This window comes from Euprymna scolopes, chromosome 15 (assembly GCF_053919585.1).
Source record: "Euprymna scolopes isolate OS-2025 chromosome 15, ASM5391958v1, whole genome shotgun sequence".
Classification (NCBI taxonomy): domain Eukaryota; kingdom Metazoa; phylum Mollusca; class Cephalopoda; order Sepiida; family Sepiolidae; genus Euprymna; species Euprymna scolopes.
Genome location: NC_136496.1, coordinates 50,376,649 through 50,395,289, shown reverse-complemented (window position 1 = coordinate 50,395,289; position 18,641 = coordinate 50,376,649). Strand labels below are relative to the sequence as shown.

Below are 18,641 nucleotides of genomic sequence, written 5' to 3'. Positions count from 1 at the left end.
CAACAAAATGTCCGAAAATATAATGAGAAGTCTGTGGCTGGATAAACTTCCAGACACAACAGTACAAATTCTAGCACCCACAACGGAAGAGACAAATATTGAAAAACTCGCCGATATGGCAGATCGAATCCATGAAAATCTGAGGCACCACAAAGTAAACTCAGCACAAGCACAGCAGAAACAGACGTGTGACGACGATATATCGGGACTAAAAATGACGGTTGAAAATCTCACTCGACAAGTGCGGGCATTAATGCAAATAAACCATCGTTACTCATTTAATAAACGATCGAACTACCGAAAACGAAGTCTTAGTAGAGGTCGAAGCAACACACGGGAACGAGCGAACGAAATCTGTTTTTACCACAAAAAATTCGGCACACAAGCTCGGCGTTGCACTTATCCTTGTTCTTTTAAAAACAAGAATCAGGGAAACGATTATTCCGGCCAGTAGAGACGACGACTGTCGCTGGATTTTCCACTAAAGGTCGTCTATTTTATATTCTAGATAATAATCATGGATATAACTTCTTAATAGACACTGGAGCTGAAATCAGCGTGATACCACCTCTACGTAAACAAAAAGCTATTCCACAGCCTTACCACCTCCAAGCAGCTAATGGCACACAAATACCGACATACGGTGAAAAATATTTAGACGTCAATCTCGGCCTGCACCGCACATTTCCGTGGATTTTTATCATAGCCAACGTGACGACACCAATATTAGGAGCAGATTTCCTAGCACAGTTTAATCTATCGGTAGACATGACTAGTCGCACACTGACTGATAACCAAACAAAAATCGTAATTAAAGGTATCACCACAAGATACCAGTCTACTGGGATTAGTTCTGCCTTACCTGAAGAGACGTACATTCGTCGGCTGTTTCAAAAATACCCACAACTTACTCAGCCATTCAAAGTCACGGATAATATTAAACATAATGCAAAGCATTATATTAAAATGAATAGACAACCCGTCTATGCCACCCCCAGACATCTGAAGCCGGATAAGTACAAGATCGTAAAAGACGAATTTCAACGCATATTGCAACAAGGAATTATCCGACCTTCCAAAAGTGCGTGGTCATCTCCTCTACACATGGTACAGAAAGCAGACGCGACAACATGGTGTCCATGCGGCGATTTCAGGAGATTAAATGCACAAACTGTACCAGATAGATACCCTATCCCACACATTCACGATTTTGCAATCGGACTGCAAAATGCCACGGTATTTTCCAAACTGGATTTAGTAAAAGCGTATTACCAAATACCGGTGGCGGATGAAGATATCCACAAAACAGCACTGACCACACCATTTGGACTTTACGAATTCGTCAGAATGCCATTCGGACTTAGGAACGCTTGTCAAACCTTCCAAAGGTTAATAGACAAGGTTTTTAGGGACCTTCCATTCGTATTCGCTTACGTGGACGATGTCCTAATTGCTAGTAGAAACCTCGACGAACATAAACAACACCTGGAACAAGTTTTTCAAAAACTGTCCCATTACGGTTTAAAAATAAACTTGGACAAATGTATTTTCAGTCAGCAAGAAGTAAACTTCCTTGGACATTCAATTGATAAGGATGGTATATCACCATTACCCGAAAAAGTAAGCGCCATTACGGATTTTCCACAACCTACGTCTGTTAGACAAGTTCGTCGCTTCATAGGTATAATTAATTATTACAGACGATTTTTACCCAACTGTTCCACAATCCTTGCACCGTTAACGTCATTATTGAAGAACAAAACGAAAAACCAACAATTAAAACTGGAAGGATCAGCTTTAAAAGCTTTCCATCAAGCTAAAACTGCCTTAGTCAATTTCACAAAATTGAATTATATTAAGGGCAGCGAAGAATCGAAGCTTACACTTACAACAGACGCGTCAGACATAGCTGTAGGAGCAGTTATACATCAACTGACAGGGGATACAATGACTCCTATATCGTTTTTCTCAGCCAAACTGAGCAAGACACAGACAAAGTACAGTACCTTTTCAAGGGAGCTATTAGCAATTTATTTGTCAATTAAACATTTTAGACATCTGTTAGAAGGAAGAAACTTCTGTATTTACACTGACCATAAACCGTTAACATATGCACTGCATACGCATGTAGATAAATATGGTCCAAGAGAAATCAGACACCTTGATTATATTGCCCAATATTCCACAGACATCAGATACGTCAAGGGGCAAGAAAACATCGTGGCAGACGCATTATCACGAGCTGCAATAACTTCACTAAATTCCAGTTCGTTAACTATGGAATTAATTGCACAAGAACAAAAGACGGACAAGACACTCACTGACGTACAACAGAAAACGTCTTTGCAACTGAAGAAAATGCCCGTACCTTTTAGTGTAACAACACTTTATTGTGATACAGCAAAAGAACAACTGCGTCCATACATACCGCCAAGCATCAGACGACATGTTTTTCTACATTTTCACAATATGTCGCATCCAGGCAAACGAGCCACCATAAAAATAATAACAGACCGCTTTGTTTGGCCGAATATGAATGCAGATATTCGAAATTGGACCAAGACGTGTGTATCCTGTCAGAAAAATAAAATACACAGGCACACGAAGTCACCGCTGGGCACTTTCAGTGCGCCTGATGCCAGGTTCACCAATATCCATGTTGACTTGGTGGGGCCATTACCACTCTCAAAAGGACACACCCACATTCTCACCATAGTCAATAGGTTCAGCAGATGGCCAACAGCCATACCCGTGAAAGACACATCGGCGGCGACAGTAGCTGGAACAATACTAAAAGACTGGATAGCAATTTTTGGAGTACCGTCAATACTCACAACGGACAGAGGTCCGCAATTTCAATCGAAACTCTTCGTAGAGTTCAACCAATTGTTGGGAACAACCCACATAAAGACTACTGCTTATCACCCTTGCTCAAACGGCCTCGTTGAACGCTTTCACAGACAGCTAAAAACTTCTTTGGATACGAGTTTTAACAACGCGGACTGGTCAGATAATTTACCATTAATCCTATTAATGATCCGAAACACAATAAAAGAAGACTTACAAAGCACACCAGCGGAGCTAGTTTTTGGATCCGTAGTCACACTACCTGGACAATATTTTAATGCATACACAGATATTTCACCCACGGCTACATTTGTGACGGAATTAAAGAACAAAATGTCTTCTCTCAAATTTACCCCCACCAGGAGGGCTGACAAACAAACATATATACCGAACGATCTTCACACATGCAAATTTGTGTTTATCAGGAATGATACAGTCAAAAAGCCATTTTGTCCAAATTACACTGGACCATACCCAGTTTTGGACAGAAGTGAAAAATATTTTACTGTCCAACGGAAAGACAGGAAAGACAACATCGCGATCAACCGAATTAAACCAGCATACATTGAGGAATACCCTCAGACAATTTCCCCACCAGAACAAATTCCCTTAGAACATGGGAGTGCAGCAGAAAATGACGAGGACACCAAACCCACGACAAAAACAGGTAGGAAAGTCCACTGGCCGAAACATTTCAAGGAATACATTACATATTGAAAAAAACTTTTTTCCAATCTGGGGGGAGTATTTGTGCCAGTTGGCACAGTTTAATATTCAAATTTAAAATCGTTAAATACAATTTAGGCGCGCAGTGCAATTGATTGTTTCGGCGTGTTAAAAAAATGAAAAATGACACCCACGCAAATTCCGGCGTGACCTTTATATACCAAAGGTGCGGACCTAGTTGAAAGCACCCCATGTGATGTCTTCCATCCAATGGAATTCCTCCTAGGACATATTTTAAAACTGATTTTCTAGAGCTCGTTTGGAGCCGATCAAATCATATATAAACATGCACAAACACAAAATCTATCTCTTTAGTCTCTTAGCCTTTCGAGCATTCTTTCGTCTCTTTAAACTCTTCCGACTCATTCAACGCTTTCTCATTAGGACTTGCCACGCGTGCAAACATCAATTATTTCATTTCCACTGCTCCGCGCATTAATACTCTCTTTTAACAGACGAACATTAATATTGTCTCTGTTACATATTTGAACATTCAAAGAACATTAAAAAAGAGACTCTCCATCTTTCATATGAACTCAAAAAAAAAAGAACTCTGAAATATTGAGAACTATGTTTTGCTTGTTATTGTTTGTTATTTCTATTCCGGAAATAAACCTCCGTTTGTGTTGCACATAAGATTTCTTATTTTTATTATTTGTGGAGGAAGTCAGTTCCCAAAAAAAGGCCAGGCGACCCCCACAGACTAAAGCTGCTTTCAGAACTGCCAGAAACGTGATAGATGTACCAAAACTAAAGCTGCTTTCAGAACTGCCAGCAACATGATAGATGTACCGAGACTAAAGCTGCTTTCAGAACTGCCAGCAACGTGATAGATGTACCGAGACTAAAGCTGCTTTCAGAACTGCCAGCAACGTGATAGATGTACCGAGACTAAAGCTGCTTTCAGAACTGCCAGCAACGTGATAGATGTACCGAGACTAAAGCTGCTTTCAGAACTGCCAGCAACGTGATAGATGTACCGAGACTAAAGCTGCTTTCAGAACTGTCAGCAACGTAATAGATGTACCGAGACTAAAGCTGCTTTCAGAACTGTCAGCAACGTGATAGATGTACCGAGACTAAAGCTGCTTTCAGAACTGCCAGCAACCATTGTAAAAAAAGTAATAAAGTATGCAAAGAGTTGTATGCTCAGTCCGTCAAGTCCAAAGTAGCTGAGCAGCGACTTGGTTCCCACTAGTTTTGACAAATAGCAAACAGAATCCTAAACAGAAACGTGTGCTCTATCCCAACTATTATCAATGGACCTTAGGTAATCTCGTCAGCATCATACAAAGCCAAACTCTTTGCCAAGAACTTTGCAGCTAATTCTACCCTTTGCGACAATGGCTGCCAACCCTCAATATTTTCTCCTGTATCAGAAAACACACTATGTGATATAAAAATATCAGTATGTGATGTTGCCAAGCTAATCAAGAACCTTGATTCCAGTAAAGCAGCCGGCCCTGACGGTATTCCAATTATAGTACTAAAAAACCTCAACCAGAACTAGCACCCATATATACAAAACTGTTTAAACGTTGTCTTAAGGAGAATTGTTTCCCATCACCCTGGAAATCTCATCAGTTTGCTCTGTATTTAAGAATTCAGGTGATTGGTCATCTCCCTCTCAGTACAGGCTAATAAGTCACCTGTGCATCATGAGTAAGTTGCTGGAATCTGTGTTAAATAGAGAAGTAATCAACCATCTCAGTAAAAATAACCTTCCTAGTGACACATAATATAGTTTCCGTTTTGCTTGATCTACAGCAGATGTGCTTACAGTTATATCTCATAGGATTAGCGAATCTCTTGACGGAGGCCACCTTTCTAGCGCAATTGCTCCTGACATATCAAAAGCCTTTGATAGGGTATGACATAAAGGTTTACTTCACAAGATCTCCAGCTATGGTATAGCTGGAAATGTCTTCTCAATTATCAAATCATTTCTCTCTGATAGATTCGTAAGAGTAGTAGTTGAGGGGCAGAAATCAGAAGCTCACAGTATTCAATGTTCCATCCAGAAGCTCACAGTATTCAGGGCTTACAGTATTCAGGGTTCCATCCTGGGCCCAACTCTCTTCCTGATTTACATTAATAATCTTCCAAATCACATCCTTACATCATTCGTAGGTATTTATACTGATGACACTACCATCTATGGTAGCACATCTAAGACGGTAAACGACCAAGTTCTCTCCGATTCTATCTCCTCTGATCTTGAGCACGTGATACAATGGGAAAGGAGTGGCTGGTTACTTTTAATGCGTCTAAAACCAAGCTTATATCTTTACATCATCAACGCTCTGATCCCCATTTGGCATCAGTTGAAATGGATGGGTCTCGTCTTGGGGAGGCCTCATGTTTTGACAAGCTTCTGGGCTTGATCTTTACTCCTGATCTTAAATGGAACACGTACATCAAATCTGTTGCCAATGCTGCTGGAAAAATGGTGGGATCCTTCTATCGATCCAGTAGATATCTCACTGCTGATGCAATTCTCTATCTATATAAGAGCCAACTTCATCCAAGGATGGAGTACTGTTGCCACATCTGGGTAGGAGCTGCTAGAAAGGATTTATCCTGCCTTGATAGAGATCAAATTAGACTTTGTAGCTTCATAGGAGATGTCCTTTTTTCTTCCCTGCAACCTCTTTCTCACAGAATTGATGTAGCAAATTTGTCTTTGCTTTATCGTTATTTTCATGGCAAGTGCTCAACTGAGCTTCAATCTATGGTCCCCCCTCGCCAAACTCTCACAAGAAACACTCGTCTACCTGAAAACACTATCAATAATTCCCCCCACTCTTTATCTGTGTCTAAACCTAAGCGTAGATTCCATGAACAAATCTTCTTTCTTAGAACTGCACACCTGTGAAACTGTCTTCCGTTTTCCTGCTTTCCAGCTGACTACAATATGGTTGTCTTCAAGTCTAATGTAAATAAGTTCTTGATGAGCCGTTCACCTAAAGTTAACAAATTTACTGAATTTCCATTACTGACAATTACTATATTATCCAATTGACTACTGTACACTCTTTAACCCTTATCCTCGAGTGGCCCCTGGGCCTTGATAAATGGTGATGCCTATGAAAAAAACAAAAAATGTATGATACTTATGCAGAATACTGATTGCACAATAACTTTATTATTTAGAAACCTATTCTTAACGTGGGAGGATGGCCTTTTTTATTTAATTATTCTGAACTTTTACCTAACAATTTAATAAACAAAAGCTACCGTAAAAATTGAATTTAACTTGAAATTCATGTCTAAAAAAGCACGCTCCGTACTCTGCATAACAACTAAATTTATATATAAGGTACAAAGTTAAAATCTAGTGTTTCTTTTTTTTGGAGATTTTTTTTTTTTTTTTTTTTTTTGTTAATCTAGCGGGTTTTCAAAATCTCGGTTACGAAAAGTAAAAAATCTAGCGATTTTCTGGAGATTTTATGTCCCCAATCTAGCGGGTTTTGAAAATCTCAGTTGGCAACACTGTTCCTAAGTCGTGAGTTTCGTCGTCAAAAATCGCTGTCTTTAAGCAATCCATACTACTTGAATCACGTTGGAAGGGGGTTTTAAACAAATAAAGGAACTCAATCCCTTGTAACTGTGCAAAAAACACTATATTCCAAAAAGGTTTCAATGTAAATCAGTGCAATGCAGTGCACTCATTGAAAAAAAAAAAAAAAAAAAAAAAAAGCAATATTATTATAAAATTTTTGTAAATTTTTATAAATAAATAAAAACTTCTATATTTAAATTATATTTTGTTATATTGACAAACAAACATTATATTTTGATGTGTTCATACAATTTTACTGTGAGAAAAAAATATTCTTAAACCTCTATAAACATTTCATATTTTTAAAATTCTATTTTGCTACATTGACAAACTAAAATTATATTTTGATACATTAAATCACTCATTGAAAAATTATATTAATACATTAAAATTAGATTTTGATACATATTTTGGTACTGGTCGCGATTTGAGTTCCCTGCCGAACACCATAAAAAAACACTGACTTCTCCCTACGCATGAGCAAAGGAAGGACATGTTTTTGTTTTTTATCGACTTTTTATAAGTTTTACTGTTTATGAATATTGAAATAAAAGAAATTACTACACATCTCACTTTTATCGCCTTTGTTTTTAATCACTTTTATCGACTTTTCTTTAACTGTTTTACTGTTTATGTGTCACTTTTATCGACTTTTTCTTTTCTTTTTTAATAGCATTTTCTTTTTAAATGACGTTTTTACTGTTTATGAATATTAAAAGAAAAATAATTACTAAACATTTATTAATAAAAAAAAAAATGGGTGCTAGTGCACTTATGATCCGCGCTATATTTTAAATCGTTTTTCTAAGTTTAATTAAAGTTTAATGGTTTTTTTTTTTATTATTTAAAAAGCCATTCTTAACATGGGGAGAGTGTTTTGTGCCTATTCTCTACTTAAACCTTACAATTGAATAAAAAAAAAAACATTAAACATTAATTAAACTTAGAAATACGATTTAAAATATAGCGCGGCGCGGATCCGGATCATAAGTGAGTGCACTAACTGCACTAGTGCACTGTGCACTGCGCTACCCATTTTTTTTATTAATAAATGTTAAGTAATTATTTTTCTTTTAATATTCATAAACAGTAAAAACGTCGTCATTTAAAAAGAAAATGCTATTTAAAAAAGAAAAAAAGTCGATAAAAGTGACACATAAACAGTAAAAAAAAAAGTCGATAAAAGTGATTAAAAACAAAGGCGATAAAAGTGAGATATTATTAATAAATGTGTAGTAATTTCTTTTATTTCAATATTCATAAACAGTAAAACTTATAAAAAGTCGATAAAAATTCATGATCGTTTAGTTACTATGGCAACTAAAACATGTCCTTACTCCTTTGCTCATGCGTAGGGAGAAGTCAGTGTTTTTTATGGTGTTCGGCAGGGAACTCAAATCGCGACCAGTACCCATTTTTTTATTCAATAAATGTTTCGATTTTCATATATTTTTGTGTTATTTATTTCGTTATATATTATTGCGTTATCGTAAACACTTGTTTATATTTGAGGTTCACATAATGGCTGCTAGACGCCAGTTCTCTTTCCAAGAACAGGGGTCGATAACTCGTTTCTGTTGCTATTATGTCACTGTCATGCAGAACTGATAAAAGCCCTAGATCTACTGTATTGACGGCGAAGTTTCCGTTTAGCACACATCCAGGTATTCTCAATCAATTTCTCATTTCGTTCTGCTGATAACGTTTCACTTTTTTGATTAGCAAGGCTTTTCACGAAGTTCAAGGTTTCATAACAGACAACCATCTTATCGTCTGTACAGACTTCGGACACATTTAAAATGTGATGTTCTCTGTTTAAATTGCTTAAAATATAATAATTTTCTGTACTCATGCAGAGAGTGATCCGTGCTGAAATAATAACTTTATTATTTAAAAAGCCATTCTTAACATGGGGAGGGTGTTTTGTACGTATTCTGTACTTTAACCTTACAATTTAATTAAAAAAAAAGGTAAAACTATACAAACACCGTGACAGCGAATTAACCCTACCCCTAACCCTAACCCTAACCCCTAACCCTAACCCTAACCCTAAACCTAACCCTAACCCTAACCCTAAACCCTAACCCTAACCCTAACCCTAATCCTAACCCTAACCCTAACGCTGTCACGGTGTTTGTATAATAATACCAAAAAAAAACAAAACAAAAAACAATAAAACTTTAATTAAACGTGGAAATACGATTTAAAAAATAGCGCGGATCACTCTCTGCATTAGCACTTAATTTTCAAGTCGAAATTATTCCTCATCTCATAATATTTAACAAAAAAACATTTTTACTGCCAATACAGAATGGTTTTACGCTCCCGCTTTTGAGATTACTCGAGAAAGATATTTTTTCGCAGGTTTCATGTAGTAATATGACGCGGCGGCCATAGTTTTCGATATTTGTAAAATTTTACTTGGTTTTCTTCTTAACATTTTCCTTTAAAAATGACAACTTGCAAAGGTTTTTGGGTAGGCTGAAAACAAATATCGCATTTAATTTTTTCACAAATAAGTATAATTCCCGGATATGAAAGAATTATATTTTTCAATATCCGGAAAACTACTCATTTTTTTTTTTTTATGTTATAAGTGATGGCAATTAAAAAAGAAAAAAGATAAACTCTTATCTTGAAAATTCTTTATGTCGTTTCTGTTTTGAACAAATATAATTGTCAGAAAAAAGTTTTAAAAAGGTGAAAAACTCTTATTTTTAGGGAGTGGGCACTCTCCGTCAATAAATTTTTAAGTAAAATAAATCCTTGTATCTTTTTTAAATAATTACCAATAATAATCATTTTGGTGGTTCTACATTATTAGGACGAAATTTTGTAGTCGATAAATCGAGTTTTCAAGGAAAAAACAATGGTTTCTAATATAAGAAAATTTTCAGTCATAATACATTACGTAGTACAATGGGGAAAGGAGTGGCTGGTTACTTTTAATGCATCTAAAACCAAGCTTCTCTCTTTACATCATCAACATTCTAATCCACATTTGGCATCAATTGAAATGAATGGCTCTCGTCTTCAGGAGGCCTCAAGTTTTGACAAGCTTCTGGGCTTGACCATTACTCCTGATCTTAAATGGAACACGTACATCAAATCTGTTGCCAAGGCCGCTGGAAAAATGGTGGGATCTTTCTATCGATCCGGTAAATATCTCACTGCTGATGCTATTCTCTATCTATATAAGAGCCAGGTACGTCCAAAGATGGAATACTGTTGCCATATCTGGGCAGGAGCTGCTAGAAAGGACTTCTCCTGCCTTGATAGAGTTCAAAATAGACTTCGTAGCCTCGTAGGAGATGTCCTTTTCTCTTCACTGCAACCTCTATCTCACAGAAGAGATGTTGCGAGTTTGTCTCTGATGTATCGTTATTTTCATGGAAAGTGTTCAACTGAGCTTCAATCTATGGTCCCCCCTCGCCAAACTTTCACAAGAAACACTTGTCTAGCTGTAAACACTATCACTAATTTCCCCCACTCTTTATCTGTGCCTAAACCTAAACATAGATTCCATGAACAAAGCTTCTTTCTTAGAACTGCACGCCTGTGGAATTGTCTTCCGTTTTCCTGCTTTCCGGCTGACTACAATATGGTTGTGTTCAAGTCTAAAGTAAATAAGTTCTTGATGAGCCGTTCACCTAAAGTTAACAAATTTACTGAATTTCCATTACTGACAATTACTATATTATCCAATTGACTACTGTACACTCTTTAACCCTTATCCTTGAGTGGCCTCTTGGCCTTGATAATGTGGTGATGCCTATGTAAAAAAAACAAAAACAAAAAAAAAAACAAGCCCTAACTGCCATTGTATTGATCGATTTGATTGGTCGAATCTGCGCGAGCCTTTTCTAGTCTCACACAAAAACATGCGTTCACATCTCAAGCCATATTTCTTGTCATATACATACGAGCACACAAACATACGCGCGCACATCCACACACATACATATATTCACGTTCGCGTATATACACTCACATTCACGTGTATACACACACGCGCTAATGTACACACATGTACTCACATACGCGCACACGTACGCACATGGGCAACGTCAGCTTCTCTCTTTACATCATCAACATTCTGATCCACATCTGGCATCAATTGAAATGAATGGCTCTCGTCTTCAGGAGGCCTCAAGTTTTGACAAGCTTCTGGGCTTGACCTTTACTCCTGATCTTAAATGGAACACGTACATCAAATCTGTTGCCAAGGCCGCTGGAAAAATGGTGGGATCTTTCTATCGATGCAGTAAATATCTCACTGCTGATGCTATTCTCTATCTATATAAGAGCCAGGTACGTCCAAGGATGGAATATTGTTGCCACATCTGGGCAGGAGCTGCTAAAAAGGACTTGTCCTACCTTGATAGAGTTCAAAATAGACTTTGTAGCCTCGTAGGAGATGTCGTTTTCTCTTCCTTGCAACCTCTATCTCACAGAAGAGATGTTGCGAGTTTGTCTCTGATGTATCGTTATTTTCATGGAAAGTGTTCAACTGAGCTTCAATCTATGGTCCCCCCTCGCTAAATTTTCACAAGAAACACTCGTCTAGCTGTACACACTATCAATAATTCCCCCCACTCTTTATCTGTGCCTAAACCTAAACGTAGATTCCATGAACAAAGCTTCTTTCTTAGAACTGCACGCCTGTGGAATTGTGTTAATTTTATTTTGCACGCCTGTGGAATTGTCTTCTGTTTTCCTGCTTTCCGGCTGACTACAATATGGTTGTGTTCAAGCCTAACGTAAATAAGTTCTTGATGAGCCGTTCTATATAAGTTATCAAATTTACCAAATTTTCATTACTAATGATTATTATATTGTCCAATTTCTACTGTACACTCTTTAACCCTTATCCTTGAGTGGCCTCTTGGCCTTGATAAGTGGTGATACCTATGTAAAAAAAAAAGAAAAAAAAAGGAAATTCACACATGCGCAAAAGACCACCGGAAACAACTAGAAAAGCAAGAGCAATAAGCAGCTTCTTTCTTTTCCAACTCGCCTTCCGAGGTGAGTGATCTACAAACCAGCCGCCGCCGTTTCGGCGCTTCACATCACTTGCTACCATGTGGGGCAAAAATCTAACAAACAGTACGTACACCTTATACACTTTCTCTCTCCATGAACCGGATTGACATTCTCACTCTTTCTCTCTCTATATATACAACTTGTGCCTGAGAATACCTTCGCGTAGCTGACTGCTAACATGGCTTTACTGATGTCAACTTTCTATCTTTGTCTACACACTGGACTATCATTCCCATTTCCACTACATTACTCACTTCTCTTCCCACGCGCGAACAAACAACAGTTAGTAATGTAATTCAAACCCTAATTTTTTTTCAATTGAAGGAGAAAAAGACCAAATTTTAAAAAAATAACAGGTTTAATAGCAAATTATGTAATATTTGTTTTTTTAAATCAGCTTTCTTTGAAGAAAACCAACAAAATTTTTCTTCCTTCGAGTATAAAAAAAAATCGATATAAATTCAAAAATATCACTTACCTAAAAAGCAATTCAATGTGTAGTTCCATTCTTCATTGTTAAGAATTTATCCATATTTATATTTTAAATTTCATTTATTTTTTAAATAAAAGAATATTTTAAACGACTCTTTGAAAAACGCACTATAATGGAAGCATTTTTCGAAAAACCAGAAGTAATTTTTCTCCTTGTTCCGTACTATCCATATTAAATAGAGAAATAGTCAGCCACCTCAGCAGGAACAACCTTCTTAGTGACACACAATATGGTTTCCGTTCTGCAAGATCTACCGCAGATGTGCTGACGGTTATATCCCACAGGATTAGTGAATCTCTTGACAAAGGCTTCCTTTCTAGAGCAATTGCTCTTGACATATCAAAGGCCTTCAATAAGGTATGGCATAAAACCCTACTTCACAAGATTTCCAGCTACGGTATAACTGGAAATGTTTTCTCAATCATTAAATCATTTCTCTCCGATAGGCTCATAAGAGTAGTGGTAGATGGACAAAAATCAGAGGCCTGCAATATAAATGCTGGAGTCCCTCAAGGGTCAATCCTGGGCCCAACTCTCTTCCTGATCTACATCAATGACCTCCCTAAACACATACTTAAATCATTCGTTGACATCTATGCTGATGACACGACCATCTACGGCAACACATCAAAGGCTGTAAATGACAAAGTTCTCTCTGATTCTCTCTCCTCTGATCTCGAGCGCGTGGTTCAGTGGGGGAAGACGTGGCTGGTTACCTTTAATGCATCTAAAACCAAACTCCTATCCTTACATCATCAACGCTCTGATCCCCATCTGGCATCAATTGTGATGGATGGCTCTCGTCTGGGTGAGGCCCCATGTTTTGACAAGCTTCTGGGTTTGACCTTTACTCCTGATCTGAAATGGAACATGTACATCAAGTCTGTTGCCAAGGTCGCTGGAAAGATGGTGGGATCCTTCTACCACTCCAGAAGATATCTCACTACTGATGCAATTCTCTATGTATATAAAAGCCAAGTATGTCCAAGGATGAATACTGTTGCCATATCTGGGCAGGAGCTGCTAAAAACAGCCTATCCTGCCTTGACAGAGTACAAAATAGACTTCATGGCTTAGTGGAGGATGTCCTTTTCTCTACCCTGCAACCTCTCTCCCACAGAAGAGACGTTGTGAGGCTATCCTTGTTTTATCGTTATTTCCATGGCAGGTGCTCGTCTGAACTCCAATCTCTGGTCCCCCCTCGCCAATCTTTCACGAAAAACACCCGTCTAGCTGAATCCACTGTGAAAAATTTCCCCCACTCTATATCTGTGCCTAAATCAAAACGTGGATTCCATGAACAAAGCTTCTTTCTTAGAACTACACGCCTGTGGAACTCTGTTCCGTCTGCCTGCTTTCCACCTGACTACAACTTGGATGTGTTCAAGTCCAACATTAACAAATTCCTAATTAACCGCCCCCTTAAGTAAACACTTCATCAAATCTCCACACTAACGTAATGTACTTGCAATAACCCTTATCCCTGAGTGGCTTCCGGGCCTTGGTAAGTGGTGATCACTGTGTAAAAAAAAAAAAAAAAAGTACTACAGATGAATAAAAGGACATAAAAACCACACGTTCGCATTAGGTATGTAGTCTTATACCTGGAGAAATATGTGTTCCCATAGTTTTAAAATAGTCAAATTTTACTCATAAGATTATTCCTTAAAAAAAAACACTCCAGGATTTTTTTTTTTCCTTTTCTCAAAGAAATACGTAAATTTTTGATTTATTATATTTTCATTCTTTTTTGTCGAGTGAAATTTTTTTTTTTTAAATATCTAAAAAAAAAAAATATTGAATAAAATAGAAAAATTTTTTTGTTATCGTCCATTACTTACTGGACAATATAAGCAGAACATAGGCTTCCAATTAAAAAAAAAAAAATCAACATGTTTTTTTTAAAAAAAAGGTTTTACACTTTGGACTTTACAGGTAAGTTTCCAAAAAACACTTTTTTGTTTGTTTTAATTTACAATATATTATTTATTGATCTTTTATCTTCAATTTGTGATATATAAAACTTTGGTACATTAATTAATTATTTAAATTTAAATAGACATCTCAAAATGGGGTTAAAAAAACGTTTGTCTAAAATATTATATTCGGTTTATTGGAAAGAGCATAAAATTTCACATTGACCCTGAAAATATTGTAAAAATTGAATCGTAGAAAAATTTTGATAGATTTTTTAAAGTTTAAAAATTGAAAAATATTTAACTCGTAAAATTCAATTGATTTCATTGCGTAAAAAAATGACTGCATGGAAGCGCGTCGGCACTTTGTAAACACTGGTTTTTAAAAAATAAAAAATAATATTTCTATTATTTTTTATACAATTTTAATAGTTTATTTTAGAAGTATATTCCATAAAGAAAATAAACAACCCACTTTTAAAAGAGAAATTACGAGTTTTATTATATTTTATTTGCAGTTTCGTGTTAGGGGTGTCAAAAATTCCCCCCCAAATTCTGATACACCTATTGCTGGCCACAAATCTGATAATCAAATCTGTAGCAAATTTATGGTTTGCATGGTATTGACCCCTTTTAATTGATCTAAAAAACTTAAGTTTTCACGAGCGGTTTACAAAAGCATACTTTATGTTTTTCGTTCTTTTTCGGGGGGGGGGGTATTCAATTATAGAACTTGTGCAGTTTACCAGGTGCTTCTGCAGTTTAATTAACCGTTTTTCCATAAGTAACGCGCCGACATTTACCGAGTAGAATACGGTTTAACATTTCACAGAATTGGGAGAGGTGCCACAACACACCTGCCCCCGCCCCTCCACCGCCTTTTTAAAAAAGGTGTTTACAAAGTGCATGTGCACGCTCATGCAGCCATTTCTTCTACGTAATGAAATGAATTGAATTTTACGAGTAAAATTTTTTTTCAATTTAAAAATCTATCAAAATTTTTCTATTGGTCCAATTTTTAAGGTATTTTCAGGTTTAATGTGAAATTTTATGCCCTTTCCAATAAACCAGATATAATATTCTAGACAAACGTTTTTTTTTATTCACCCCACCACCATTTTGAAATGTCTATTAAAAAGAAAATAATAAACCTTTTTTTTTAAAAAACATATTGATTTTTTTTTTAAGTGAAACCTCACATTTTGAAAACATTGTCCTGTAAAAATTGGACACTTACATCAATTTTTTCTATTTCATTCAATGTTGTTTTTTTTTTAGATTTAAAAAAAATTCATTGCATAAAGAAGAAATAAAATATTTTAAATCAAAAACTCATGTAATTCTTTAAGAGAATAAAAGAAAAATGGAAAATAAACTTGGATGAGTGAAATGTGATCATTTTTTTCAAATACGGTGACCCATAATTGACTAACTTGATTGTTGACAGCAAACGCATGTCAGAAATTCAAAGGGGAGATAAGACACGTATCAGCATCTCAAATGTTTATTTCTTTATATAGTTACTACTGGAAAATATATTTGGTCTAATGTGTTGTTTTTACGTTTTTGAAATAATTAATTATGGCGCTTTTCGGCATTCGTATTTGTCAACTGAAAGAAAGGAAGATAACTCCGCTCTGTGAACACCTGTTATTAGATTTTTAAATCGCGGTCTTTTCAGATGCTTGCTTAAAAAATTCTTTTATTTAAGAAGTACATGGAATATAAAATATAAATATGGACAAATTCTTATAAATGAAGAATGGAAGCGCCCATTGATTAGTATTTTTTATAGGTAAGTGATTTTTTGGAATTTATATATATTTATTATATATAGGAACTTAAAAATTCATTGAATTTCTTGAAATCTTTTTTAAAGAAAACCGATTTAATAGAAAAACATTGAATATTTTTCTATTAACCCTTTATTATTTTAAAATTTGGTCTTTGCTCCTTTTATTGAAAAAATTGGGGTTTAAATTATATTTTTCAAGTAGTTATAAGCTTCGAAAGATAGTGAGTCTAATTATTCAAATGTTTATCATTTATTTTTAATGCCGACATACTGCTAGCCATGCGGCGTTAATACCTGATCAGCAATTTGTTGTCGACTTCCTTGCATTTTTTATTTTTTGGGAGATCTAATTAATTTCTTTTAATTTTAAAATAAAGTAAAATGGTGGCAAATTATTTGACACAAAAATTTATAAAAATTATTTTTATATAAAACATTATTAAACTCTAACACTGAAATAAAATGGGAAAAATTTGATTATTAGTTTTTCACCATTTTTTTTATACAAGAATCGAGGCCGCCAACGTTTTTAAAAATTGGCCTTTCTAAAGATTGCTAGATTGGCTTTCCCAGCCAAAACTGAACTGTATTTATTTGGCCAGCGTGATGTTATAGGATTCGCTCCCAATAAGACAAACAAACGACTTTGATTAATTCTAGAACGAAATTTATGCAATCAAAAGTAGCTTGGAAGTTTGTTGATTCCATTTAAATTAATTTCATCTAAAAAATACAAAGTCAATTGCCTGAGTTATTGGTGTTTCGTTTGATATATTTGAATTCCGACATGCGTAGTGGAGTTGAAGACAAAAAGAAAGGGAAGATGAATGGTGAATGTATTTACGGAACTCAGATATGTTCATATGTTTAACTGGTGCTAATCGCATCCTTTGTTTAAGGAAAGGTAAAGTGAGGAGAATGGGGGGGAGGGGGCGAAGAAAGAAAGAAAAATGGAGGTGGTGATTTTGAAACCGTGACAGTGCCATCATTTTTCTTAGTAAAAGTGTTCCATTTCATTTTTAAACATTTCCTCATACTTCATAAATACTAAATAATGAATATTTAATCAAATTAAAAGAGTACCTAACAACAAAATGTTATTATTTAGAAAGCAATCCTTAACATTTTTTTTTTATTACATTTTCACCCCAAACAAGGCACATTGCCACTTTGATGTAGGGGGCTACTATTAGGGACACAGGCTACAGGGGTACTAGGTGGGGAGTTGGGCAGCAAGATGTCGGGTCACATTACACTTGAACTTCTGCATGTCAGTACAGTTGGGGAAGCAGGAACCTGCCAGGAAGTTCCAAAGTTTAGCAGTTCTGGGGAAGAAACTACTGGAGTAGAAGGCTCTCTTACATCTAGGGATCTCAACTGTGAAGGGGTGGGATTGTACTGCTTGTCTGGTTTGTCGGCGGTATTTATGTAGAGGGGGTACATGTGCTTGCAACTCATCGGAACATTCACCATTAAAGTACTTGTAGAACAGGCAGAGGGATGCTACATTGCGTCGATGGGACAGAGGCTGAAGCTTGGATGATAGTTCAGGACCTATTAGGTTGGCGACTCTCTTTTGAACCTTGTCTAGGAGTGAGAACCTAGTAGCAGATGCACCGGCCCAAATATGACAACAATACTCCTTACATGGGCGAATGGTGGCCTTATAGAGGTACAGGATACATTCAGGCGTCAGTAGCTTCCTAGCAGAATAGAGAGAACCTACCTTTTTTGCAGCGGTCCTGCTCTCAATATAATTGTTCCAGCTCATGTTTCCTGTGAACGTTAGGCTGAGGAGTTTAAAAGATGTGCTTTCAGATAAAGAGTCTTTGGCCATTGCTATTCGTAGTAGAGAAGGTTTCTTGTAGTTATTGAAGGAAACAAGTTTAGTCTTGGCAGCATTGAATGTGACCATCCATTTTTGTCCCCATTCCACTATAGATTGGAGGTCATCCTCTAGTGTTTCTGCCATTTCTTTAGATATGTGTTCATTTGTTTTCCTGTCGTGTCTGTTATAGAGCGTGGTGTCATCAGCACATATACCCATCTCACAGACAATTTTGTCAGGGAGGTCATTTATGAATATTAGGAACAATAGAGGTCCAAGGATAGACCCCTGAGGCACTCCCGCATTTATATCATAATTTAGATATACGGCCATCGAGGACAACCTGGATTTTTCTTTTATCTAAGAAGGATTTAATTATGTTAAGTATTCTTCCAGTGATACCATATGATCTGATTTTCCTGAAAAGACCT

At 36.3% G+C, this 18,641-nt stretch overlaps 1 protein-coding gene across 3 annotated transcripts in view; it reads left to right on the top strand.

The window, feature by feature from the left end:
- Positions 1 to 18,641, top strand: part of LOC145293824 (uncharacterized) — a 484,189-nt gene that overhangs the window by 70,895 nt on the left and 394,653 nt on the right. The window contains exon 1 of one of the 3 annotated variants that reach the window (XM_080140464.1): positions 8,652 to 8,799. The exons of the other annotated variants lie outside the window; for them this stretch is intronic. Within the exon in view, the coding sequence (XP_079996590.1) occupies positions 8,721 to 8,799 (79 nt within the window). The 5' untranslated portion in view covers positions 8,652 to 8,720. Of the gene's footprint in view, positions 1 to 8,651; positions 8,800 to 18,641 lie in introns of those variants that run through there. 3 annotated transcript variants of the gene reach the window in all.